General features: G+C 36.6%; 3 protein-coding genes across 12 annotated transcripts; 2 read left to right on the plus strand and 1 right to left on the minus strand.

Moving 5' to 3' along the window:
• Positions 1-58: 58 nt before the first annotated feature.
• LOC140766035 (uncharacterized) lies at positions 59-4,620 on the plus strand. 5 transcript variants are annotated; one of them, XM_073105425.1, is made up of 7 exons: positions 59-118; positions 902-2,876; positions 2,972-3,241; positions 3,367-3,447; positions 3,919-4,030; positions 4,128-4,194; positions 4,297-4,620. In XM_073105425.1, the coding sequence occupies exons 2-7, from the start codon at positions 987-989 to the stop codon at positions 4,322-4,324; spliced, it is 2,448 nt and encodes an 815-aa protein (XP_072961526.1). In that variant the 5' UTR covers positions 59-118; positions 902-986; the 3' UTR covers positions 4,325-4,620. The 5 variants fall into 5 exon arrangements, 2 of the variants coding, with proteins under 2 accessions (XP_072961526.1, XP_072961525.1); XR_012105267.1 differs by lacking the exon at positions 3,919-4,030; XM_073105424.1 differs by having other exon boundaries at positions 4,128-4,620.
• A 201-nt stretch (positions 4,621-4,821) lies between these two features.
• LOC140766037 (uncharacterized) lies at positions 4,822-9,109 on the minus strand. The gene is made up of 8 exons (XM_073105426.1): positions 8,694-9,109; positions 7,444-7,872; positions 6,849-6,966; positions 6,411-6,726; positions 6,190-6,262; positions 5,591-5,681; positions 5,434-5,513; positions 4,822-5,224 (listed from the first exon to the last, which is right to left on the minus strand). The coding sequence occupies exons 1-8, from the start codon at positions 8,739-8,741 to the stop codon at positions 5,081-5,083; spliced, it is 1,299 nt and encodes a 432-aa protein (XP_072961527.1). The 5' UTR covers positions 8,742-9,109; the 3' UTR covers positions 4,822-5,080.
• Positions 9,110-11,363: 2,254 nt separating this feature from the next.
• On the plus strand, positions 11,364-23,306 carry LOC140764822 (RNA-binding protein BRN1). Of its 6 annotated transcripts, XR_012105100.1 has the most exons (11): positions 11,364-11,688; positions 11,807-11,889; positions 13,059-13,110; positions 13,293-13,418; positions 13,573-13,655; positions 14,487-14,669; positions 17,163-17,514; positions 17,635-17,778; positions 18,210-19,058; positions 19,130-19,194; positions 19,307-23,306. XR_012105100.1 is itself a non-coding variant. In XM_073103612.1 (9 exons), the coding sequence occupies exons 1-9, from the start codon at positions 11,505-11,507 to the stop codon at positions 18,335-18,337; spliced, it is 1,335 nt and encodes a 444-aa protein (XP_072959713.1). In that variant the 5' UTR covers positions 11,364-11,504; the 3' UTR covers positions 18,338-23,306. The 6 variants fall into 6 exon arrangements, 2 of the variants coding, with proteins under 2 accessions (XP_072959713.1, XP_072959715.1); XR_012105099.1 differs by having other exon boundaries at positions 18,210-20,028; positions 22,308-23,306; XR_012105098.1 differs by having other exon boundaries at positions 18,210-19,194.
• The last annotated feature ends 1,241 nt before the right edge of the window (positions 23,307-24,547 follow it).

Below are 24,547 nucleotides of genomic sequence, written 5' to 3' on the forward strand. Positions count from 1 at the left end.
CGAATTGCAAGGAGGATTTGTCTCCAACTTTGTTCCCACTTCAATCAAAACCCAAGTCGATTCGCCTCCCTGGACGAAGAAAGAAGCACGAGTTTTGCTCTCGATTCATCTCCTCCAGGTAAGACCGTAATCGCCTCTTCGACTTCTTCCTCCTCGATTCACAGAAGTCTCTCCTTTGATCATTCTTGAACCAGTTTGAATCACTAGCTTACTTCTCATCGAAATGAGGAATGTGAAAGAAAAAAAAAACCCCAACGAGTTATTAGATTCGAGTATGCTATATGTTGCCCAAAATTGGTTTCTTTATTCCGGCAATAAATATTAGAGATTGAACCCCTTTTTTTTATTGTTCTTGGTAGGGGATATCTGTTTATTCCACTGATATTAATCAAGCATCTCATGTATTATGGCCATTTTAAAGAAATTCTTAAGAATTTTTCTTTTTTTTTTTACTTTGGTGCATGGCTAAAATAGGGAAGAAATACTTTCTCTATCAGTAGGCTTAAGAACTTGAGAACTCAAATATTATAGAAAAGTGACACATCTGTTACGTTGTCAGCTTATGCTTGCAGTCATCTAACACATGCTATCTTATTTTCGATTTTCCGTCAAAGTTTATAGCAAAATGTTCATTCTTCCATTTCATGGGTCATGTTTTTGCCTATCTAATCCTATCGACTCGTAACTTTTATCGCCTCTGTATCTTCTTTTTCTCTCTTCCTTGTGATATTGAAGTCATGGAAATTCATGCAAATATATATCACTTGGAGGAAAATGATCTCCTTCAGTAGGCACTCTCTTTAGTTTTGCATTCTTTACAAAGGAGCTTGTGAGTGTGGACCTCTAAACTCTATATTTCTTTCATTTGCTTCACAATTTGATGCCTGAGGTAATTCACTAGGAAAGGAATTTTCTCTCGGTGTCGATGATCCCAACAAAATTCAAGAAGGTGTTGGATTTCAAAGACTATCGATAGAGTTATTGCAATGGATATACAATCCACTGAGGAAAATAAATTTGACCTGGATCACGTTGATAGCCCCCGTAGATGCTCGCAAGACTTCTATAGTCATGTGCATCCTAGCAGACCATATTATGCAAGGCTTGGAAATATATATTCTGATCTACCACATTCTGGAGGAATAGACTATCTTGGGTCTCAACAGCCTAGCGAGTTTTCTCAGGCCAATGCAATGGGTGTTGTGGATAAGCTGCTGTCAGAAAATGATACCGGTTCTTCTCAAGAAGTTAGCACTAGCAAAGTAACAGTGAAGAACTCAGCTTCCATTTTAAGTGCTAAAGTAGCTCAATGCTTAGCTAGTAGGGCTGACCGCAGTTGCTCAATTCGAAAGGCGAGAATTTTTGATTGGGTTGATGGTCTCGAGGACGAGGCAGGAGGTACTGTCTTCAGCAGAGTAAACGATTTTTCCTCTGAGAACAGAGGGAAGGCTCTGCAATCACAGAGCCTAATTATTGGAGGTGCATGTGATAAAAGTGGAGACAAGGAGGCTAGAAACCTTAAAATTTATCCAAGGCCAAATAGCTCAACTTGCTCAAGCTCAACCTTATTATCAGAAAGTCTCAGAAGTGAAAAGCCAAACATGTCTGAAGCTGAAAACGAGGAAGTACAGAAGCATATGGATGATCAGTCGAGTTTGATATATCTAGAGCAGCAAACTGAAGCAACTGATGTTTTAGAGGACATATATGGCACAGATGATGTCGGGCCTAATACTCAAATAGCAGCTGAAGCCATGGAGACCTTGTTTCATGGTCCTTATATAAATCACGTACTGAGAGAGGATGCACATCCAAATGATCAAATTTTAAGTAAGGATTGCACCAAAGAAGCTTCTTCAGTTCATGATTTACTTGAAAAGATGGTTCCCTCTTGTCATGACTTAGAAGGCACTACATCACATTCTAAACGAAGAAAGGTTTTCTCTACTGGGATAACTGAAGGAATTCCTAGGCCTTCTGAAAAATATTTGGATAACTCAACAGTCAGGAAGAAACTAAGTAATGCAGCAGAGAAAACAAAAGTGAGGGGGAGTTTAGCAAGACATCCAAATGGATTTTCTGAGCAGACAAAAGCAGAAGCTTGCTTTGTCCTAATGGACAAGAGAATTCCCCCAAAAAAATTGATAGAGCACACCACCCCTTCTGCAAAGTTGTGTGATGTCCTTAGTTCCAAAAGAAGCTCTTCCTCCAAAGGTTCAAATAGAATTATTGGACTTGAAATGAATATTGCCAGTTATTCTCAAGTACCAGATAAGAAGTGTAAGAGTTTGAAGGAACATAGTAGCCCTTCTCTCACAGAAGGTCCTTTCAGCCGCCTCAAAGTTAAGCGAACACATGCGTTGACCCTAGGCAACTCAACTGTTGACTGCAACATGAACAATCAATCACTATTGGTCAATGCTAAAGGAAGCCTTGCTGATATTCTTGATAAAGCCAAAAGGAAAAGAAGATCAACCTTGACAAAGTCCCAAATTTCTGCAGCTGGCTCAACTGATTCTTCTAGTGATACTTTGGCACTTGTTACTAGTGAAGTACTTCTAAAAGAAGTGTCAAAATCCAATCACCTTGCAGAATCATCCAATATTGAACATGTCAACAAAGAAAATGTTAAAGATAAAGTTCAACAATCTAGTTTAACATGTCCAGAGCCATTGAGAGAAATAAACAGAGTTTTGCCGACCTGTAGAGTTCAGGTACCTGCAAAAGCATCAGGTTCCAGAGAGCTACTAATGCTAGAAAGGAAGGAAGAAGTTTTAAATTGGCTGATTGATAGACGAAGAAAGAAAGATATGACACGAGTTCGCGCTCTATTCAGCCAACATCTGGACCAACAGATAATCAAGCAACAGAGGAAGGTAAATTATATTGTTTCCACTTGGCATTGCTTGTCTCACAATATAGTCTTAAACTAACTGTTGGCATATGGTAACAATGATTGCCTAATTGATAGATTTTAGCACGCTTTGGAGCTCCAGTCGTCTCATCTATTTCAGAGGCTACACATTTTATAGCAGACAAGTTTGCACGCACAAGGAACATGTTGGAAGCAATAGCTATGGGTAAACCAGTCGTGACATGTATGTGGCTTGAAAGCTGTAGACAGGCTAGTTATTTCATTGATGAAAAATGCTACATACTGAGGGATTTAGTTAAGGAAAAGGAGATTGGCTTCAGCATGCCTGTTTCACTATGTCAAGCACGCCGTTATCCTCTGCTGCAGGTTATTAGCAATCCTTGTATAATTCATCAGTTGACTGAGAATACAAGGTATCCTGTTGGCAAACTGCATTATTTACTAATTAATGTCTTATAGTGCATCTCCCTCTTCTCTTGAATTCAATGTAGGGTAGGCGGGTCTTGATTACTCCAAAAGCTAAACCTGATCGTGAGCTCCTCATAAGCTTAGTCAAGGCAGCTCACGGCCAGGTATCTGACCATATCCCTCATCTTTTATCTAGCATATAGTAAAATGATGTAGACCTCATTTTTGTGTATATGTGATGTGTGGCTTATTAATCATTATAACAGCACCTTAAGTAAAAGATAGTAGATAATAATTCAAATGCTTTATTTGTGCAGTACAATAATCTTTTGTCCTTCGCAATACTAACTATTTAATTTACTGCATAGTAGAAATTCAATGTATCTCCAAGAAGATGCTAACTGCATGTTAGAATCGGAGTCCAGGAGTGATGTATTCTTATTGTGATATATTAACTTACAAGTTCTGCTTCTCATCTAAAATCACGAGAATTAAAAAAGGAAATGTTGAACCTAAATATGGCAGGACATTTCATGGTGAGGTCACTTACATATCTAGTGTACCTCAGATAGTCAGATGTGTGGTCGTTTTCATCACGACTTATAGATGTTTAAATAAGTCTTATATTTCATTAGCCACTGGAAAGGAACAGCAGAGCTGCAATGACAGCCGAAATTGCACAAGATAATATATTCATCATTTCATGTGAAGAAGACTATGAGATCTGCCTACCGCTCCTCAAGAAAGGTAGTTTTTTTATTTACTTCCAACTAATGTCCAGACGGGCCAGATTCATGTCTCTTGAGAGTCAAAGAGCTAAATATATCTATGAATTAAACTGCAGGAATAGAAGCCTTCAATTCAGAGCTCTTACTGAATGGTATCGTTATCCAGAAACTGGAGTTCCAGAGGTATGTCACACAGAATTTTCTTTTTTCCTTCTCTTTGTTTGGTTAGATCTGATCTTGTTGGCTGTTATTTTGTCCTCGTATTGTTTTCTCACCACTGTGCAGACACCGTCTATTTGCTGGACTTCATTAAGCGGACCTGGTCAACTGTATAAGGTTAATATGCCAGTGGGGAATCACTATACTTTGTGGCTGTGCATATAAATTCTGTAATATAGTAGGGATGCAAGAGGACAGAGGAGGGATATTTTTTTTTTGCTGTTGTTGTAACTAATCGCATATAATTTCTTTCATCCTTCGAGTCTCTCTGAGCTGCTTATTAAAGTTCACATGTCCATGAAAACTAGTAAAAGATTTGAAGCTTTTGCTGGTGTTGAAATGTTTGATGGATGAAATGGTGCTAATGTCAGCAATTCCTCCAATATGTATTACAAGATGAAATTGTTTGGTCCTCTTATGAGTATAGTAGTAAAGCTGATGATCATAGAATGATATCTGCAGCATTTTTCCTGTATCCATACTGAATTCTTTCTCAAGGACCAGTGCTAAGGTATGCTAACACAAAGATTAACATCGAGGAATGTGTGTGAATAGCTGTTGCAGAGGTTTTAGAATCTGGTAGAGAACCATACCACAGAAGAACAGGACAATGTACAAGATACACATAGGACTACTAAGATAAGCAGATTCAAGCAACAACTGAGAATTAAAAGCCCTGTTTTACACCAAGTATAGTGAACAGCTCCTTGGCAGAAGCATAGCAGTTGCTTGTTTGGTTGGCAACCCCAAGCAACTTTGCCTCCGAGGAGCCATGGTGATATAATGGAGGCTGTAAATGATTTAAATTGTTCTCCAATTTAGGATCATGTGATACGAACTTTACTTTCTTCTAAGCTGGGTTTGCATTCACCTGTGCTTGGATAGTTCGAGTCCTCCAAGCAAAAAATTGGAGACATAATGCATTGATCCCCATTCCAATTCCAAATCCCGCAAAAGATGCAAATATAATTGCAAGAACTGCTTTTAATTGGAGCTGCAGAGCAGAGGGAAGAAGTGTTAATATAGAGAAAGGGGTGATTGTGCAAATAAATGATTGAAAAACTCGTATAGAATGGCTTTTCTGCTGACTGTGTTTTGAGGGACTTGAACCTTGATTTCCAGTAGTCAGAATCGTTCATTATAGAGTACAAGAGAGAACTGTTAGACACTTCCTAGTTCATGATATGTTATCAAGCCACTCACCACAGAGTAAAAGAGATGGAGGAATATGACCACCAGTGAAAACTGAAAGGCTGAATAAGCCCAAGCATACTCCCTGCTTGCTGCATTAACAAAAAAAATTAAGTAAAAACCATAGAGTTAATGAAGATCAATAATTCCAATTCATGAACTTTATTACCTAGAATTACAGATAATACTGATCCCAACAGGCCAAGTGTCAAGGAAAATGGTGCAGCAACCGCAATGGCATGAGATCTCATATCATTAACCTACATTATATTAGGTTCATATTATGAAAACAAAATTAACAGATAGAATGAGTAAAACGTACAAGAATGGTGTATAATTTCTAGTTTTCTAGGGTATGAACAATAATCTGCATATCATCTAATAATCAATGTAGCGAATCACCACCAGATGTAAAAAGTACACAAGCATGCATATGTACATGTATGACATGCTCACAGACACTCAGAGAGATAGGCATAAAACATTACTCGTGGTTTTTACAATTTTGTCTAGTCTCCAACATATTTGCAATGAGCTGATGATACCCAAGCTCAATTCTACATGTTATAGATTCTTTAAACTCAATGTATTAGTTATACGAAATATCTAGTTACCAAAGTTCATAGGAACTTATTTATTTACCATATGGTAGACATTCATATTAGATATGTTGTTGAACTAATGCATTTATAGTAACCCTACTTCTAGCTTCAGATGATCATTCTATCTTTTGGAGTTCTTTCACAATTACATAGTAACCAACCATACCAGAAGCTGCTCTAGGAAGAAGAAATAGCACATCGTGCTGATCAATGCCAGCACAACCACATCATGCCAGGTCCTGCCAGAAAAGATTTTGTTGTTTGAGAAGGCAATACCTCTCAAAATATTGCAATTTTTAAATTAACTTTGTCTCCAACTTTGTAAGAGATGCAGTTTTGAGCTAATTGCTGTAAAGACCCATTGATGGCACTATGTGGAATTCCTACCTGGGGAATGGCAAATTTGAGTTCTGTCCTGGATTTTGCTGACCACTTCCCAATTGATCAGAATTTTGCACTCGTAACAGTGTTACTGGTAAATTAAGAACCTCTTGACCACAGACTTCACATTTCTTGTTGCCTCTTATGCTAAACCACTTCACTGCACACTCTTCATGTGTGAGCCTTAGAGCACCTTTGCAACTGCATTCCATCTTAAGCCAATTCCCTCCTTCATTTAACCCCACTAAGCAAATTCTGCAAACTGCTTCTTCTTCAGGAATCTCCTCATCATCAACGTCCATCTGTCCAACACTTAATTGACCTGCCTTTGAAGAATATAATGCTGTAAGCTTCAACTGAAGAAAACGACGTGGAGCAGGGAAATGACCGTTTTAACACATGATGCACATCAAATAGAGGAAACACCATTTCCTTTATTACTACCTTGAGGATCTTCAAGTGCAAGCTGCTTTCCACTAGGGAAAGAGCCAGACCTCATAACAATAATGTTTCGAGCTGGAACTGATAAGGACCGTGAAACTTTTGTCGAAACTGATCGTCTCTGCATTTATTTTTTCATAAAACAGAATTAGTTTAATTCATTCTCATATATAGTGAGGCAAATCATAACACTGATACTAAGTGCACAGGGAAAATAATAGAAGAGAATTAAAAAGTACATCAAATTTTACATAAGGTGAAGAAAGATAATGCCAAAATTCGATAAAAACAGTAAAATGAGAATGTTGGTCATAAAATTTCGATAAAAAGAATGAAGTGAGAATGCCAGTCATATACAAGTAAAGTAATGTCATAGCAAAGGATGCTACTGAATAGATCTTTTATGTGTTCCAGCAGGAGGGAGCCAGCATTGTTGCAGGGAAGAAGAACAGGAACTCTGACTTGCAAGCCGAACTATAAAATGAAGAGACAACTATGTAGAAGATACTTGAGATATGAAGTCAACGTTAAGCAACAGGATATACAACTTAGTGGAACCAATCAAGTGGAATTAGCTGTCATAGAATAGAGAAATTACCTGAGACATGGTCTGGTCAGGCAATGTTTTCTCCTTTGTCGAGTAAGATGTAGGAGACAACGTTGATGCTGGTGCAGCAGGAAGAGATGCACATCTTTTCCATGATAACGCAGCAACGAGATTTGTAATCACTGCATTTTCTGGACCTTCCCTACTCTCTTGTTTTGCAGGAAGTTCTGGATTTAGAAGAGAGCTTCTCTCACTATCAAGAATGTCTGTCTTATTTTTGAAGCTCAGTCCACGAGAAAAACCTCCATTTGACGAACTTCCCTTGAAAGAACTTTGTTGCTGGATCAGACAATCTCTAGGTTTAGTGATACCAATATTGACAAGTCTAGAAGGTATTTGAAGAGTGGAGATTGTAGCTCTCTCCGTAGGGTTGAGAAGCATAACTCCTTCATTTATGCTTTGTAGGATTTGATGTTCAACCTGGACAAAAATCATCTCAAAGTTATCTCCAAGTTTGTCATTAGTAACTGCAAATGAATTAGACCCATAGTGGATAAAAACTGAAGATCAGTTGTCATATCTCAATCTAAGGGACCCAAAAGATCAACTTATAAATAATAATTTTGTGGATAAGAAATAGTTATCAAGTTAATTATATTGGCCATTTGCATTACATGGATATAATGAATATGCATGAGCAGAGGATAAGAACGCCATGGAATAGAATTTCCACTAGCCATATTGCTTTTCGAGCACTTATTGAGAAATAAAAGTGGACAAATAAAATATACCATCCAAAAATCAACACCTAGCGCAACCTGTCGCACAAATCTACAGAAATAACTAAGTGGGAAGAGAGGAAACAGCTCCAACTGTTCTCGAACACTGCAAAATTTTCGCTCCTTTCAGACCCACCTACTCCTCCCAAAAACACACTACCCAGATGTCGCATTCATCTGAATCTTTCAGCAGGATTTGTCAGCGGATCACAACTTACGAATCACATAAAAGAAACCATTCCATCATTCTCAGCAACAAATACAGCATCATCAAGAACCAGTCATCAGAGTGGTATCACTGATCAAATTCACCCAAAATCACGTCTACAGTATGAAAAATCGGCTAATTTGGTTTGCAAGCCAGACAGTTACCAAGAGATCATGCAATCATCAACCGTTTCTCTTAACTCTTCCTCACAAACAATCAAAACGGAAGAGATGAAGTCAAAATCATAGACGAATTCAACAGAAAGAGGAAAGTAAAGTTTGGATCGAAGAGAAAAAAAAAAAAAAAAAACCAACCTCTTTGTGTTGAGAGCCGGAGGAAGAGGACGAGGGCTCGCCTTCCATTATCTCACCAGCGAAAAAGAGCGAGCAAAGGAAGTGAAGCTAATGCTCGCGAGCAGTGATGACGAAAAAGCTAACGGCTACAGATTACTGCCATTGTCGGAGAAAAGAACGGATTAATTAATGCGATGAATGACAAACAAGTAACGGAGTAAATTACTAATAAATCAAGATCTGCTCGGAAACACATATAATTTCAATAAATTATAAACAAAATTTTGAATCAATCTATTGTCGTTTTTAAGATACAACAGAATTAAGATTATTATTTTTTAAATAACAAAAGACAAAAAGTCATGTTTCATTAAAATATTAAATAGTATCACTAGAAAACAAGAACACTTAAAACTTTTCCAGTCCACAGCCAATCACATCCTGCTTATCTCCCTATTTCCAACTAGTAAAGTCAAATATATCGACAACAAAACTAAGAGAAACACGCAATCTAAAATAAAACCAATGTTAGATCAACCACAAACATTCCACCACAAAATTATCCAAAAATAGACACAGAAAAGTATCCTGTGCTCCCATATAAATTCGCCCCCATCTAATTAAACCGATGCCTTTTAACATTAGTATACAATGTGGGCTTTTTAGTTACAATTTATATATAGTCCAGGAGGTGTTGCTATAAACAATATTCATATATATATATATATGATCAAATCTTAGTTCAGAGATAATTTAAAAGAATTTATTTTTATTAAATAAATATATATTCAGATATTAAATAAAATATATGGAGATGTAAAAGTGATTGTTTCTTTCAATCCGATAAATAATGTTTAAATTAAAAAAAAGTAAGTAAAATATTTCTACTGTTAGAGTTTTCTTTTCTTTTTCTTTTCTTCACATGAATTTGACTCTTTCTTCGAATCCAAATGCACGGCCTTTTATTTTCTTCTTTCTCTGACCTAGAATTTGAACTTCTATTTGAGAGGATCTGAGTGACCGATGTATAACCTCTGGGATCCACGAGGTCTGTCGACCGTTGGATCTACTTTTGTACAAGTAAATAATAATCCTATGGAGTAATAAGGCCATGAAATCATGAGCCAACGTTTCGTGCAGCAAAGTGCACATACAAGTTCTGGTCCAATCACAAGTTTATACTTTAACCCAAAGCAATATTAGAATATTGACAAGGCCCGACCACCTATCAGTGATCAGGTCCTACGTCGGTTGCGAGTTCGAGGCACTAACAACGGCTATTTTTTTAAGAGAGAAAATGTTAACAGTTTCGGACTATACACTCATAATTAAGAAGATCATAAGATTTACTCCAATTCTAATAATTTAAAATATTTAGTTTAAAATATTAGTATCTAATATATATATATTTGTAAGAGAATTTTAAATATTAGTACCTAATTTCTATATATTTGGGGGAGAAACTTTTCTTTTCTAATAGAGAGTAAATAAAGGAGGTGAGCTTACCCGGGATCTAGGAACTTCCTCGCTTCATGGATCCTTGTTGGTGGCCTGTTTTGGTGACGCTGACCTCTCTCGTGCGAGTCACGTGCGTAGACATCGGCAAGGACAGCCTGGCAGCGCTGCCACTTCCCCCGCTGATTCGGAGGATAACTACGGAAGTGCCATTACTCATCGTCGATCCAAATCCACTGTTTTACTATACCATTTTAGGAAACCTATGGATCGACTCCAATTCGGAGTAATTGCAGCAGCGAAGCGTCCGACCCACGGTAGGACGTGTGATTTAAACTGAACTGCTCAGATCGCGACACGTGCATTTCATTTCCATTTTGTACGGAGGGGAGCAGTAACTGCCCCAGAAGTAGCTCCTGTCGTGCCACGTAATGGGAGCGCACGGGACCCACGCAACGCTGGTAGTTGTTCCTAATCCTTTCGACCTTTTCCTTTTTCCTTTTTAATAAATAGATCTCATTGCTTTAAATTATACGGAGGATATGCATAATAGGATACTTTACCTTTGGTTCTTCTCGAGATGGTGACATTATATAGATCAAAATTCTATAGAGAAGAAGATACTCCAATATTGAGCTAAAGACACCGTTGACAATGCAAGGTGTGGCTCTTTATCCGTACTGGGATTCGCTATATAAAACTTTTGACTTTTTTGATATCATTGTCAATTTTTCATAAGAAATACTTGAGTTTTAATATTTTATCCATGCAAATATTGCTGTTGAACTCGGCATAATCCCCATCTTTATTCAATGCAAGTATGAATTGAATAAAAATAGATACATGTTCGGTGGATTGAGTAATTTTTTACTTCTTCAAAAGAAAAGAAAAGAAAAGAAAAGAAAGGTTTAAAACGTAAAAAATCTCCATCTTTAACAATAATATGATATTAGTCGAGGTTGAATATGTAATTAAATCGATAAGGAAAAACAACGCTAATATAGTTAGTTTAGTTTTGGATAAACTTTTGTCGTTTTCCAGTGCGCGGTAACTAAGAACGTTTACAAAGAAGGGTAGAAAAGTAAAATGGTATTCTAACTAAATGCCAAACCATCAGTTAAACTGCAATTTGAAAACCACTTCTAGTGGATCGCGTTCTGGGGACATTATTGGGTGCGCGTAGAGTCGGCCAAAAAACTAATGCAGAGTCATTAATTAAATTAAACCAAGAACAAGAACAACAACAAAGAGAGCTGGAAGAAGGAAAAAGAAATCTCAAAACAAATCTCAAACAACTCAGAGAGATCATTAGGGAGGGAGGAAGAGGAAGAGGAAGAGGAAGAGAAAGAGAGAGAGAAAGAGAGAGAAGGGGGAGTAATGGCGGAAGGAGAGGAGAAGAGGGAAGAAGGAGAGGAGAGGACGGAGGACGAGAGCGTGAAGCTTTTCGTGGGTCAAGTGCCGAAGCACATGACGGAGGCGCAGCTGCTCGCCATGTTCAAGGAGGTGGCCCTCGTCGACGAGGTCAACATCATAAAGGACAAGGCGACGAAAGCCTCTCGAGGTCAATCTCCTGCCGAATCTCGGGTTTTTCTTCCCATCTGGGGTTGGATCTTGCTAATGCTGGTGGGGAAATTTGTGATTTGGTTGTGTCTTTTGGGTTTCTTGGTTTGGGCCGGCAGGTTGCTGCTTCTTGATCTGTCCGTCGAGACAGGAGGCCGACAAGGCGGTCAATGCGTGTCACAACAAGCGAACGCTCCCTGGGGTATGCCGGATCTGTACTTTATTTCCTTTCTTTCGTGTTCATGGTTTCTTGTATTTGGCGAACGAGATCTGGGTTTCTGGATCTGGCGTTCTGTTGGGTATACGTGTCGTGATCTGATGTTCTTGGAAACTATGTGGGAATTTGGTCAAGATTTGGGGGTTTAAGAGTCTGCATTGGTGGATTCTAGGATGTTGCTGAATTGAGGATACCGATGTGCGTGAAGGATGAAATCTTGATGCTGGTTGGAGTTTAACTGGATCTCTGATCTTTTGTAATAGTTTGATGTTGGATGTGTACGTTATATAAACCTCCTGATATTTTGTAGGTTAGATTCTTGAGAACATGGGTAGGTCCACTTAAACTGAGAACCTGGTTGTGATATGGGACAGAAATTAGAGGCAGGTAGGCAAACTTTTATTGGATACAATTAGGAACACAAGAAGTGTCCTAATTAGTGTAATGGCATTTCTGTTAGTTGTCAAATGAAATACATCTTCCAGAGGCATACTCTTCACATCATTCTTAGTCCAGCCCGCATAGCCAATGCTGCATGTTAGTTATGATCGGAAATTATATTTCTTAATGTCTTGCTTGGTACTTTTGCACATAGATCTTCAGCTTACTTTATCAGCAATGCTGACTCTAGTACTGAAAGACACCAGATGTTGGCATTATATTTTTCTTTTTCAGTTAGATTTATGAGAACTTTTTGGATGTTTTTTCCTTTTCAGAAGTTTGGTCTTTTAATTGAAGTCTTCAGATTTGATTTGTTCATATCTCATGCCACCCCGTCTGGTCAATTTGAAAATGCAATATTAGATAGTCAGAGAAATTATAAGTTTGTAACCTTTCTAAGGAAACTCCACATCAGATGTCGGCATTGTGTTTCTCCAAACAGATAAAGAACAACTTATTTAGTTTTCTTTTTAATTTCAAAAGTCCAGTCCTTCAATCAAGTTCTTCAGATTGTGATTGGTGCATATCTCATGTCCCATCCGCTCAATTTTATCATGCAATTTCAGATAGTCAGATGCAATTATAACTTAGGTCCATCGGTTACCAGAAAGTCTCACTATTGGGTTTTCAAGCTTATGACAATAAATTCATCTTTACTCTAGCTAAGATTTCTAGAGTTTCAATTGAATTTTTTTCTACCTTGCTTAACTCAGGCATCTAGCCCCTTGCAAGTAAAGTACGCTGATGGCGAGCTGGAAAGATTAGGTATGATATGTTCCATATGTTAGCTCTTCTTGTCATTTTCCAGCAACTTGACATACTAAATCTTAGCCCTAATGGTGTGTTCTTGCCTTTATTGCTTGTTCTTGATTATTTATACATTTAGATGTCTTCTTAATATTTCACTTAAATTAGATCTGAAATACTCTATTGTTGCTTATATACAGAACACAAACTTTTCATTGGTATGCTTCCAAAGAATGTGATGGATGCTGAAGTTTCTTCTTTATTTGAAAGTTATGGAAATATTAAGGACTTGCAAATACTAAGAGGTTCGCAGCAAACAAGCAAAGGTACAGTTTGCTCCTAAACATGTTGTTTATCCAGTTAATGTATAATAAACTGCATTCTGGCTGTCTCATTTCTCTAAATTGCAAATTGATAGTTTGGCAGCAGTTCTTTTAGTATTTAGGTCTCCCTTATTCCATTAGCTTTTTTTTAATATAGCAGGCTGTGCTTTTCTGAAGTATGAAACAAAAGAACAAGCTGTGGCAGCTATTGAGGCTTTAAACGGCAAACACAGAATGGAGGTTTGTTTGTTATTCAGCTTTTGAACTTCTCAGTAGATCTTATGCTGACTCATTTGTTCCTTTTATTTTTCAAGCTAACTGATATTAGGTGTACAACAATATGATATGAGTCTCTGTGTAATGCAAGATTCTCTAACTGGACTTGGAATACGAAATCTTTGAGAGGACCTCAGGGCTCAAGCTCACAGTCCACATAGGATACCTAAGGCACTTCTCTAGTTTATATTCCATGTATACTATCTTCTTTAACATCTCCTTCTGTTAATTGATCGGTCGGCAATGAATTCAGTGATAGCCACCATTTACACAAAAGTCACATTTATATTCAAGTTACTTAATGCTCCTTTAGCCTTCCTTGTGTTATGCGTTCTGGAATTTGAAGCAATGGAGTAAAGAGGAAACTAGAAGATAATGAAACTTTGTGTCAATCCACGAAAAGAAAAGCAATAGACGATTATGCCAATTTTCTTCGACTTCATGCTGCTTACCTTCATGCTAATTTGATAAATCCTTCAAATTTTATTGAAACGTCCAAATCAATGCTCAAATAAGTTTGTTATATTTATTGTCTTCTCTTAAATTGTTCAATGTTTTAAGGGGGCAGCTGTTTCTTTTTTTTTTTTTGGTCAGAAGAATATCAATATGAATCTGCAATCTAATCTCTGATCATGATCGGATCTTCTTAAACTTCATTTTCTTTCAATATTGTTGGTGTATTTAGTAAGCTCATCTACACTCTGATGTAGTTATACACAATTACTCAGACAATCTATTATTTTTCATTTATGAGATCTCACAAATATCTTAGGAAGTCTATTCTGTGCATGTTAGGGTTCAAGTGTGCCTTTGGTTGTTAAGTGGGCAGACACAGAAAAGGAAAGGCAAGCTCGAAGGGCCCAAAAGACCCAATCTCAGGCCTCTAATGTTCCAAACACAAATTCGATGCAGCAGCCTTCATTATTTGGAGCTTTACCGGTGGGATATGTCCCTCCGTATAATGGATTTAGCTATCAGGTGAGATCTTTTATGTTGTTTCAATTCTTAGTTCAAGTTATTGCTGATCACATTGAATGCTCTTGTGAATATAAAAATTCATCCTGGTTTCTTTTGGAAGATTGTACCTTTGCAATATTATTTTTTACTCATAATTTTCTATAGATGTCTACTACTATGGGCTAGTCATTCAATGTCTTTCTTCGCTGCTTTTCTTTAGAGGTGGTTTTATCCCTCAGTTGGAATTAATGTTTGTCTTAGATAAGCCATTTCGACCTTTTTTTTCCATTTATGCAATCAATCCGATTTTAGTGCATGGACGTGTCTATCTAAATTCTAGATCGTGACAAACTTACATGTTCAGCAAACTTATATATTCAGCCATTTCATTTGAAAGGTGTTAAGGTGCTATCTCTTCTTCGTTATGCTCCTAGTCTTTGTAGTTGTTCTTTTTCCGCACAAAGGTTTTGAATGCTTAAAGGAGTTTCATTTGCTCTTTGCCTTCCATACTCCTTAAAGTAATTAATCTTCATTCTTAAGTCTTTACAAGCTATCATCTTTACTTTTATTTAGGTGTTTACCTAGTTAGAAGAATTCTGTAATATCATATTCCATTCTTTGGTTACATGAGGCTAAATATTGGCAAAAAGGTAGGTGTGACTTGGCCTTGCAGAGATGCCACATGTCCTTTGATCATGTCTTTGTAACTAATGTGATGCCTCCTAATAGGGCTGGCATTAGCTGGTTGTAAATTTTGTACTCTATCTAAGTTACGTTCTCAAACTTATGCTGTATATCTGCATTTTTATTTGATGGAAAGATGTGACTTTAGATCAGTTAGTATATTGCATTGATTAAATTATAAAATGGAGAAAATGTTGAAACTTTGAAATGCGTATGGAGAGCAGCTTGTGGACATCCCCAGGGATGGCACTGTAACACAATGAGTGATGTAAAAAGGTTAATGTTGTAATTGATAAAAGGACAATCTCATCAAAACAGACATGATATGACCTCATCCAGAAGAGTAGCTTAGGGGGATCCCTAGGGATGTCATTGTCACACTGTCCTTGAGTGGCTGAGGTATGAGACCTGCACAATTTTTACCATAAAGTAGATAATAAATCCCTTTCATTTAAGTTTGCATCACACTAATATTTGTCACACCTATATATGTGGCTAATTGATATAATGGTTTTAAAAGATATACAGGAAACATTAAAAAAAGAAGAAGAGAGCTGCTAAGATCCTATACTCCACTATCTATTTTGTAATTCTTTCTATGAAGCTTCCTAAGGATGTATCAGATCTGGATCACTTCCCATGAAGATATCCATTATGATGGAGAGAGATGATAAATAGATCATGATAATTCTCCATGTTTGGCCGTTTCTCAAGATACATAGATGTTTGAACCTTCTTTTCTTGAAATGTTGAAGGATATCTAGATTCAGGAAACAACAGATTGTATCTTTCTTGTTAGGAGTCACAAAATTTCAAAAGTAGATTCTTTTGATCTTATGTGGTCTCAAGTCTCGACTCATTGGAAATCTGGAACATCTCTCTGTTGTTCTCATCGGAGGTAGCAATCATAGTCTTAGGCAAATTGTCAACCTTAGATGGCAGAAATGTTTTTACATTCACAACAGACTAAGGTTTTATATTATGCTTTTCCATAGAAAATTCAGGTCTTCAGGAAAATCATGAGGAAATGGCATGAGAGAAGTACTATGCAAGATTGCCTTATAATTTTGTCCGAGTGTTGAACACTCTGAAAATGCCTACTTGACTATGAGTGCTTAATAATATATTTACCAACTTTAACCTTGATACGAGATTGTGCAACTTTAGGCCTCACTCACTTTAGGAATAAGGGCAATTTTAGAATATGTATTCTTATTTATTATCTCCAAAATGAGACATTTGTTTTAGAAATAATTATTTCTTTGTTTACTTATATTCTAGAATAAGAGTATAATAATTATCTTTGATGTGATATAAAAAGTGAAAAATAGATGGAAAAAAGTTTTTTACTTTTTATGAAATTATGATAAATACATTTTGATTTGATATAAAATAATTTGATTGGATAAACATCAATGATAAATTGATAATTAGATTAGTGTGCGGTATAAGATATAATTTTGATAAATAATGTTTGTATTATAGAATATAGCTCACTATGATATTTGGCCTTTATTTTGAAATAAAGGATTGTAGTCCAAAATAAGAAAAAAATATTTTTAAAGTGAATGGGGGCTTAGTGTCTTGTAAAATTAGAAACTTAGAAAGATGCAATTTTCTTTCTTCACCTTGATGCTCAAGGCTAAGGAATCCTGGACTTGTGCTTGGTCGTGGGTAAAGTATTGTAGTGATAATTTTATGTTTGCCATTTACACCATTTAAACTTTTTTATCTTAATGTTTCACATTTTTCTTTCTGCCCAGCTATTATGTTACTCTTGAATCAGTATTCACTATAGCTGCAAATCCTTACATTTTCATTTGTCTGCAGCCACCTGGAACATATGGACTTATGCAGTACCCCTTAGTTTCAATGCAAAATCAAGCTACCTTTCAAAATATGGTTCCACATATTAATCAAGGAAATACACTACGTGGTGCCAGTCCTGAATTTTCTGCTGGCACAGCTCCTAGAACTTATCCTGCAATGCAGTCCGCAGGATATATACGCTCTCCATATCCTGCCATTCCAGGACTTCAATATCCAGTATCCTATCCAGGTGGTATGGTGAACAGTCGACCTTTGGAAGGCAATTCCCATGTCTCAGTCAAACCTGTAAACATGAATACAAATCCTGCTACATCTGCAAGCACCAATACAAGCTCCACGGGTCAGATAGAAGGTTAATTCTCTTTCCTGCGTTTTCAATTAGTGTGGCTTGCTTTGCTCTTATTGTAGTTCAAGGCTGAGATCTTGATGTTTGTTATTCTACTGACCAGTTGTTTAATTATTACTCATCTAGGCCCTCCTGGAGCTAATTTATTTATCTATCATATTCCCCAAGAATATGGTGATCAGGACCTTGCAAATGCCTTTCAGAGATTTGGCAAAGTCTTGAGTGCTAAAGTTTTTGTAGACAAGGCAACCGGTGTCAGTAAATGCTTTGGTAAACAGCATATGCTTCTCTTTTTCTCTCTCTATATATGTATATATATATAATGGGTTAAATATATTTTATTTTTTTTGTACTTATGTCTAAAATTATTTTACCTTCCTGTACAACTTTTTCTACCAAAATGCTCCTGTTATATTTGTTAAGACTTTTAATTCAAAGTATATATATATATGTTAGACAAATTGATTAGGAAAAAGAGTAATTTGGGTGGACTCTGTTAATTTGGATGGAAACTCTATCAATTTCAGTTTAGTCATAAATATTGGGAGCGGTTTGGTAAAAAAAAAATTGTATAGAGGGAATAATGTGATTTTATGCATAAATATGGAAGGTAAAATTTATTTAACCCTATATATATACACACATACATGTGCACGCATCTATCTCTATCTCTCTCTGAATATCCTTCATCTGCGATGTAGGTTTTGTAAGTTATGATTCTCCTACTGCTGCACAGGCGGCCATTGAAATGATGAATGGTTTCCAATTAGGTGGTAAAAAGCTGAAGGTACAACTTAAGAGAGACAACAAGCATAGTAAACCTTATTGAAATGGGGTGCTGTTTCTTTGGAAGCAGCATTTCATCCATTATGCGGTTCCTTGCAGTTCCAAATACATGATTGGGAATACTGTACAGATGGATGGAAGATACTTGATCGTTTATATTATCTGCTCCATCCCATCATGTCTTGAAAGTGGGAACTGGTAGCTTCTTTACTCAATTCAAATCATTGAAAATTGTAACATTTGATGTAATTTATTGCAGCATATTATGTATCATTGAATCCCATTAGACATCAGTTATTAATTCATTCAATTTTTCTCTAAAAATGACTTGTTTTATGTGAGATTTTGGGATGGTTCATTTTGTTGGATTTTATTTTTAACCTCGTCAGTAGAGGTCTTAACATTTTCTTTTAGCTTGTTGCAGTTTACTGACCAAAATATTTCAACTTGGAAACATTCTTGTGAGTTGTAATAACTAATAAGTAATTGCATGTCATGCAATATCCTATTTGAGTTCTGTACTACGCACTTCCTTTTGTTGTTTGATTTAAGAGTCCTTCAATCGTATAAGTTTCTTTTCCCATTTTATTTTTGTGCTCCTCTGCAAAAATTGTTTGTGATGTTGTGCCACAGCTCATGGGGTGTCAGTGAACAAGGAATTGTCCTCACGCAGGGTCTTTTGAAAAATCCAACATTGTTTAAAGCAGTTTGTCCATCACTTTGTTTCTGTTGAGGATGTAGCTCAGTTTGCATTGATGATTCAGGTATTTGCAGCCTTTGTGTTTGTTGCTTACATTTCATCTTTTTCATGTTTTCTGATTTTCTTTTCCATTAGTCATTTCTCTGGGATCAGCATAGCTGCATAACTATCTGGTTGATGCATGAAGAAAAGGATACTATGTATGTAAATATGCAAGGACAGAATTTACATCTTCGTTATTTTCTTTGCCATAGATCTATGAGCTGTAGTGCATTATTCTAATTTCATTTTCTTTTCTTGTTTCATCAACAGGACGCACAAAGATGTTTCTCCTTTATACAAGACATAATTCAGCTCTGATGTTTAGGAGTCTCTCTAAGAAATTGGATTCCTATTGTTTGTCAATTCACATTTTCCGTTTAAGCTACATTAGTTTCTTATCTTAAATTTGGGAATTCGATATGTCTCATATTTAGTACTTATTTGTTTGTCAGCAAGATCACTACCTTCAACTGTATGTTATCTCCCAAAGCTCACTAAGAGACAAGTGCATGCTTTTTTAGCTGTCATACAGTATTATCTAACACTTGTTGTGGTGTCAGTTGGTTTTTGATTGGCCTTATCTAATTTCTTTGCGAATTCTTCTTTATCTGCATGTAACTTAATTTCTAAAAGACATGACACCAGTTAATATGCTCTTAAATTAACTGTATTTCTTTTGAAGCAATGAGCCTAGCATTTATTGTAAATTTACATCTACAAATACAATAGTCTAAACTATTTTCAATTTTTTCTACTTTACCAAATTAACATTATCTCTTTTTTTCTTTTGATGCATGTTCCTTTCCAACTTTGAATTACATGATGCCTGAGGAAAAGTGATCCAACTAAAAGTCATTGGTGCCTTTAAAGGAAGGGGATGGCAAAATTGATGCGGAAGAGATTAGCTACAGGAATATGTGATGTTACTATATCTGGCCAGAAACTTGTTCTAAATAGCTCAATGAAGGAAAAGGATCCACATACCCCAACAAGTTGGTACTAAAGGTTTTGTGGGTGGTGGTGTTCTTATTGTTTTCATGCATGTTGTTTCAGTTCTTTTTGCTTGATTTTTCTTCGTAAAATTATTTCCGCTCTGATTGTTTGAACTAACCTTAAGTCTTATCCTGTGTTATACATTTATCCTTCTATCTTATTTCCTGTGAGGAACTTATCGATTATCATGTAACACTTTGTCATCTTTTTTTGTCCCTCTATTCGATGCTCCTTTTATTGTTAGAAACATTCATCTGCTTTGCTTTACTTTGACTCCATATTTTCACTGCCTGCCTTCTCCCATCCAATAGCTGTCTTTTCCATTTATAGGCTTGACTATCAATCTATCATAGATCCTCTTGCCTGAAGCATGTGTCATGCATACAAAAGGTTGGAATACGGTTATGATTACTTATTCAATTAATAGAACTTTAACTTCTGAAAGCACATTAATAAATATACTCTTGATTTTATCTTGCTTCTCATAATGTTGTACATGCTTGATTCTTGTAGAGACATCTTGTCTCTTTGCCCACCTAGATGAAGTTTAGCCACATGTGATCATGATGTCATATTTTTTTCTTAGGAAACGATCGTTGTGCAATAAATTATGGTTCCTAGCGTAGTATTTCATTCCAGTCATTTTATAGAGAAAAAAAAATCTAACTTTTATTATTTATTTGCAATTAAGATATCAAAGTAGTTCTGTGGGGATCTGACTTCTATTATTTATTTGCAACTTAGACATGACTCTTAGACTATCCTTGGTGCAGACTAGGTATAATTGTCCCATTTTTCCTCAGATTAAATTATGTGCAAATTATTATATCAAATTAGACACACTTTAGGGCATCTGCAGATACCTCACATATAAATTAGACACACTTTAGGGCACCTCACATACTCCCTGAAAAACTGGCAACTTCTTCTCTGGAGGTTAACCTGATGTCAACCATATATTATGTTGGGATCAAGGTAAAACCAAAATGTGGAAGAGAGGGATTTGTAATAAATTTTAGAAGGTTATCAATGAATAGAGTTTTGAGTTTGCTACCTCGGTAGTTGGAGTTTTGGTGATCAAATTCCTTCAAAAGTTGCTTTGGGCTGGGAAAAGTTCTGGAGGAAGTGATTTTATGGCAGCTTTTGTAGTAGATACTAGGTTGTTAGCTTCATAACCGAAAAACTGAAAGTTTGGTCTGATTGGAGTTGAGTTGTTCTTTTGGTCGTCTTCTTAAAGGTTGTAATGTACCAATATACTGAATTAAAACTTCTGGAATTGACAAATAGTTGTGAGATTGCAACTGCTGGTACTGTATGATGTTATAGTCAAATGACCCATATCAGAGGAGTGCATACACAGAAAAGGGTAATGTAGATGAGAAACAATGATGTTGGAAGATTTGTTAATACCAAAACACCTATGAAATGAGTGCAAAAAGAAATGTTGTCATCTTAGCTTATTGAGGATAGTACAGGAATGAGCATGCAGGACTTAGATTTTGGATCACAGATCAGAGGTAGAGAGATCTTGGTGTTATGAAAAAGGTCAATGACTATGAGTAAGTTGTTTGCAGTATTTGCCCTAACTAGTGTTAAATGGGACGGCTGTAAAATTATCATTTTGGTTAACCTTGATTTGTTAGTAATATGGTTCAGACTTCTAAATAGTTGATCAATGACTGGAAGAAACAGTTCATACAATTGGTGAACTTCATAAGCAACTAAACTATTGTAATTCTTCAATGACAACTTGGAATCAGGTTAGATCCTCTTTAATTGCCATTCTGGTGCCTTGTACTTCGGTAAGTCTTCATCATTTTTGATAATAGGGATTAACCATATCATTATATGAATAATATGGATTTTATTGAATAAAGGTGTTCTTATTTTCTGGGTTTTGCATGTTTCATAGTGTTCTGTGGCAAAAGAACCAAATATGGTTTATTTCATCTGGTCTTCTAGTCTTCTAGCTTTAAGAAACCTGTTTGTGAATATTTCTAGGTAATACTAACTTACCATACAAGACATGAATGTACTTGTTCTTGCTCACACATGTCATCTAGAAACATGTGATAAGTTCTCTTTAAAACTAAATTGATTTACTATAGTTGTAAATTGACAATTTTAACTGCATTTGCATAAAACCAATTCCATCTTGATCTTTTGGAGCCAAGCATTGCATAGAAACAAGATATCTAGCTTGTTGGTACTCTGGGGCTTAAATTTAATTTTCCAAACATCATTTTCCTTGTCTATGGTTTTTCCTTTCTTTTGCCAGGGAATCATCCTCTTATGCTCCCTTTCAAGATTTGGTGCAATAGACAGTACTGGGAACAACTTGGATCTTGGGAGTCAAAATCTCTGCATTTTTGTCCTCAAATAGCTGACGCAAGTTTCTTGTCAGAGCTATGTATCATCTTGTACTGAGGCATTGAATTATGAGGAAACACAGAATTCGGGCAACTCCAAGTGAGTTTTGCTCATGAGCCTTCACATTGTCTTGCACAGTTTTTTTGTTGTTGTTGGAGTGGGTATCATCTGAAGGCAAATCACTCAGGATTCGGAATATTGCGAAGATTATTCTCAACACTCAAGAAATGCAGACATTCTTGGAGGAATCAGGAAGGTCATAATTTTAGCTACATTCACTCACCATCGCATCCAATCCTCCCATAAATGACTAACACATTGTCGTGCACAGTTTTTTTTTTTTTTTTGTGGTTGTTGTTGGAGTGGGTATCATCTTAAGGCAAATCACTCAGGATTTGGAATATTGCGAAGATTATTCTCAACAAAATTCTTCAAAGCAGGACATCTTTCACAGCTACCATGACATTCATATGTTAGTCATTTATGGGAAGATTGGTTGCGATGGTGAGTGAATGTAGCTAAAATTATGACCTTCCTGATTCCTCCAAGAATGTCTGCATTTCTTCTTGTAACTCCTTCCACTATTTCCTGCTTGTGCTGCTGGTTTCTTTTCACATGAAGCATGAAGGAAATTCTCTGGCGAAAAGTATAATTTTGTGAGGACACGCATTGTGCTCATCAAAAGCCCCCTCTTCTTCCTAGTGTTTGCATGGGCTGGCATCTCCGCATTTCCTGCACAGGCAGTCTGAACTTGTATTGATGAGGAGGATATGAGCTGGTCGCCTTCCTCAGCTGTCATGACGAAGCAACAGTCTGGGCCCCATTTAATAGAAAAATGAAGCTGCACTCAGCAACTGTGTAAAAATTTTATCACCTAATCTACCTCTAGCCCTTTACATCAGGACCATATCTTGCTTTGAACCTGTATCTTGCTTTGAACCTTTGTGGCTCAGTAGGCATGTTATTTAAATAGATCAATAGTCCTGATTTTCTTTTCAGAGAGAAGGAAGGATTCCAGTTAGAAGTTCATGAAGCATAGAAGTAATTACAATGGTTTAAGGCCTATGAAGTTCAGAAAAAGGTTCTGAAGCATAACAGGCAATTGGGAGATTGTTTCTCCAAAAGGAAAAAGGCATTTGGGTGATTGCACTCTTTATACCCCTGGCAAATCTTCAATAATCTAGGTCTAAGGAGCATACCCATTACCCCAATCCGTTCTGATATCTCTCGAGAGTAATCCTCTTATACTCGGTTAATAATAGTGTTGAAAAAATTATACTTTCATCGCTATGCTCCTAACTGTACCTTCAAAAGCTAACACATTAATCAAAATTTCAGGTTAAGATTGAGGAGCTATACCCCAAAAATGATGACGTTGTTGGCTAAATTGATGAAAAGTGTACGCCATTTATGCAACCATTAAGAAGAGCACATGATCGACCAACCATATGTACCTCTCTTTTTCTTCACAAGTAGCAGCCTGTGGTATTCTGGCAGGACTGAAGTTTTGTATCTTTTGTCCAGATTATATGAGCTGTTAAATTGGATCCCAACCAGAAATTCAGACAATTTTTCCTTGGCGAAATGGACAGAAAAATTCAGGTAATTAATTGGAGAAACCACAGTGGATGATGCATTGCCCTCGTTTTATTCACAGGTTATACTTAAAACATTTTTATCTTTCTTCTAAGTAACATAGAAGAAGAAGAAGAAGAAATATTTGAAGGAGAAGAGGGCATACATGTTCTTGCACTTAGTTATCTTTGCTCTCACTAGAGCCAAGCAACAATTAACAAGAATATGGATCAACAACTGATAATACTCCAAATGGAAAATAACACAATCTTAAGTAGCAACCTTTGGGGCATAACTAAACCTTTGGTGGTTGAGGTAGTAGTTTGACAGGAAGGACTTTTCCCAAGGCCCCATAGTTGGTGATGGTGTTACTTGCATGAACATATAGTTCCCTGCAAATAATTCTCCTATGTATGGCCTTCCTTCTTTAAACCTCTTCACTGCCTTGGCCACTGACAATCTCACTGCAGCTCCAACCACGCTTGCCTTCCTCCTCAGAAGCCTCCCAAATCTTGCTATTCTTATCCTCGGCCTCCGCAACCGCCGGCCGCCGCCGTTGTTGTTGACCCTCAG

Source organism: Typha angustifolia, chromosome 8 (genome assembly GCF_048772165.1).
Source record: "Typha angustifolia cultivar Huaian chromosome 8, ASM4877216v1, whole genome shotgun sequence".
NCBI classification, from domain to species: Eukaryota; Viridiplantae; Streptophyta; class Magnoliopsida; order Poales; family Typhaceae; genus Typha; species Typha angustifolia.

Coding starts and splice junctions, on each gene's coding strand:
- LOC140766035 (XM_073105424.1), top strand. CDS start 987: ATGGATATACAATCCACTGAGGAAAATAAATTTGACCTGGATCACGTT. Junction 3,242..3,366: donor GCCGTTATCCTCTGCTGCAG/GTTATTAGCAAT, acceptor AATTCAATGTAG/GGTAGGCGGGTCTTGATTAC. Junction 4,031..4,127: donor CCTACCGCTCCTCAAGAAAG/GTAGTTTTTTTA, acceptor ATTAAACTGCAG/GAATAGAAGCCTTCAATTCA.
- LOC140766037 (XM_073105426.1), bottom strand. CDS start 8,741: ATGGAAGGCGAGCCCTCGTCCTCTTCCTCCGGCTCTCAACACAAAGAG. Junction 6,967..7,443: donor CTGACCAGACCATGTCTCAG/GTAATTTCTCTA, acceptor AAATAAATGCAG/AGACGATCAGTTTCGACAAA. Junction 5,682..6,189: donor TCTTCCTAGAGCAGCTTCTG/GTATGGTTGGTT, acceptor AATATAATGTAG/GTTAATGATATGAGATCTCA.
- LOC140764822 (XM_073103612.1), top strand. CDS start 11,505: ATGGCGGAAGGAGAGGAGAAGAGGGAAGAAGGAGAGGAGAGGACGGAG. Junction 14,670..17,162: donor ATAATGGATTTAGCTATCAG/GTGAGATCTTTT, acceptor ATTTGTCTGCAG/CCACCTGGAACATATGGACT. Junction 17,779..18,209: donor CGGTGTCAGTAAATGCTTTG/GTAAACAGCATA, acceptor TCTGCGATGTAG/GTTTTGTAAGTTATGATTCT.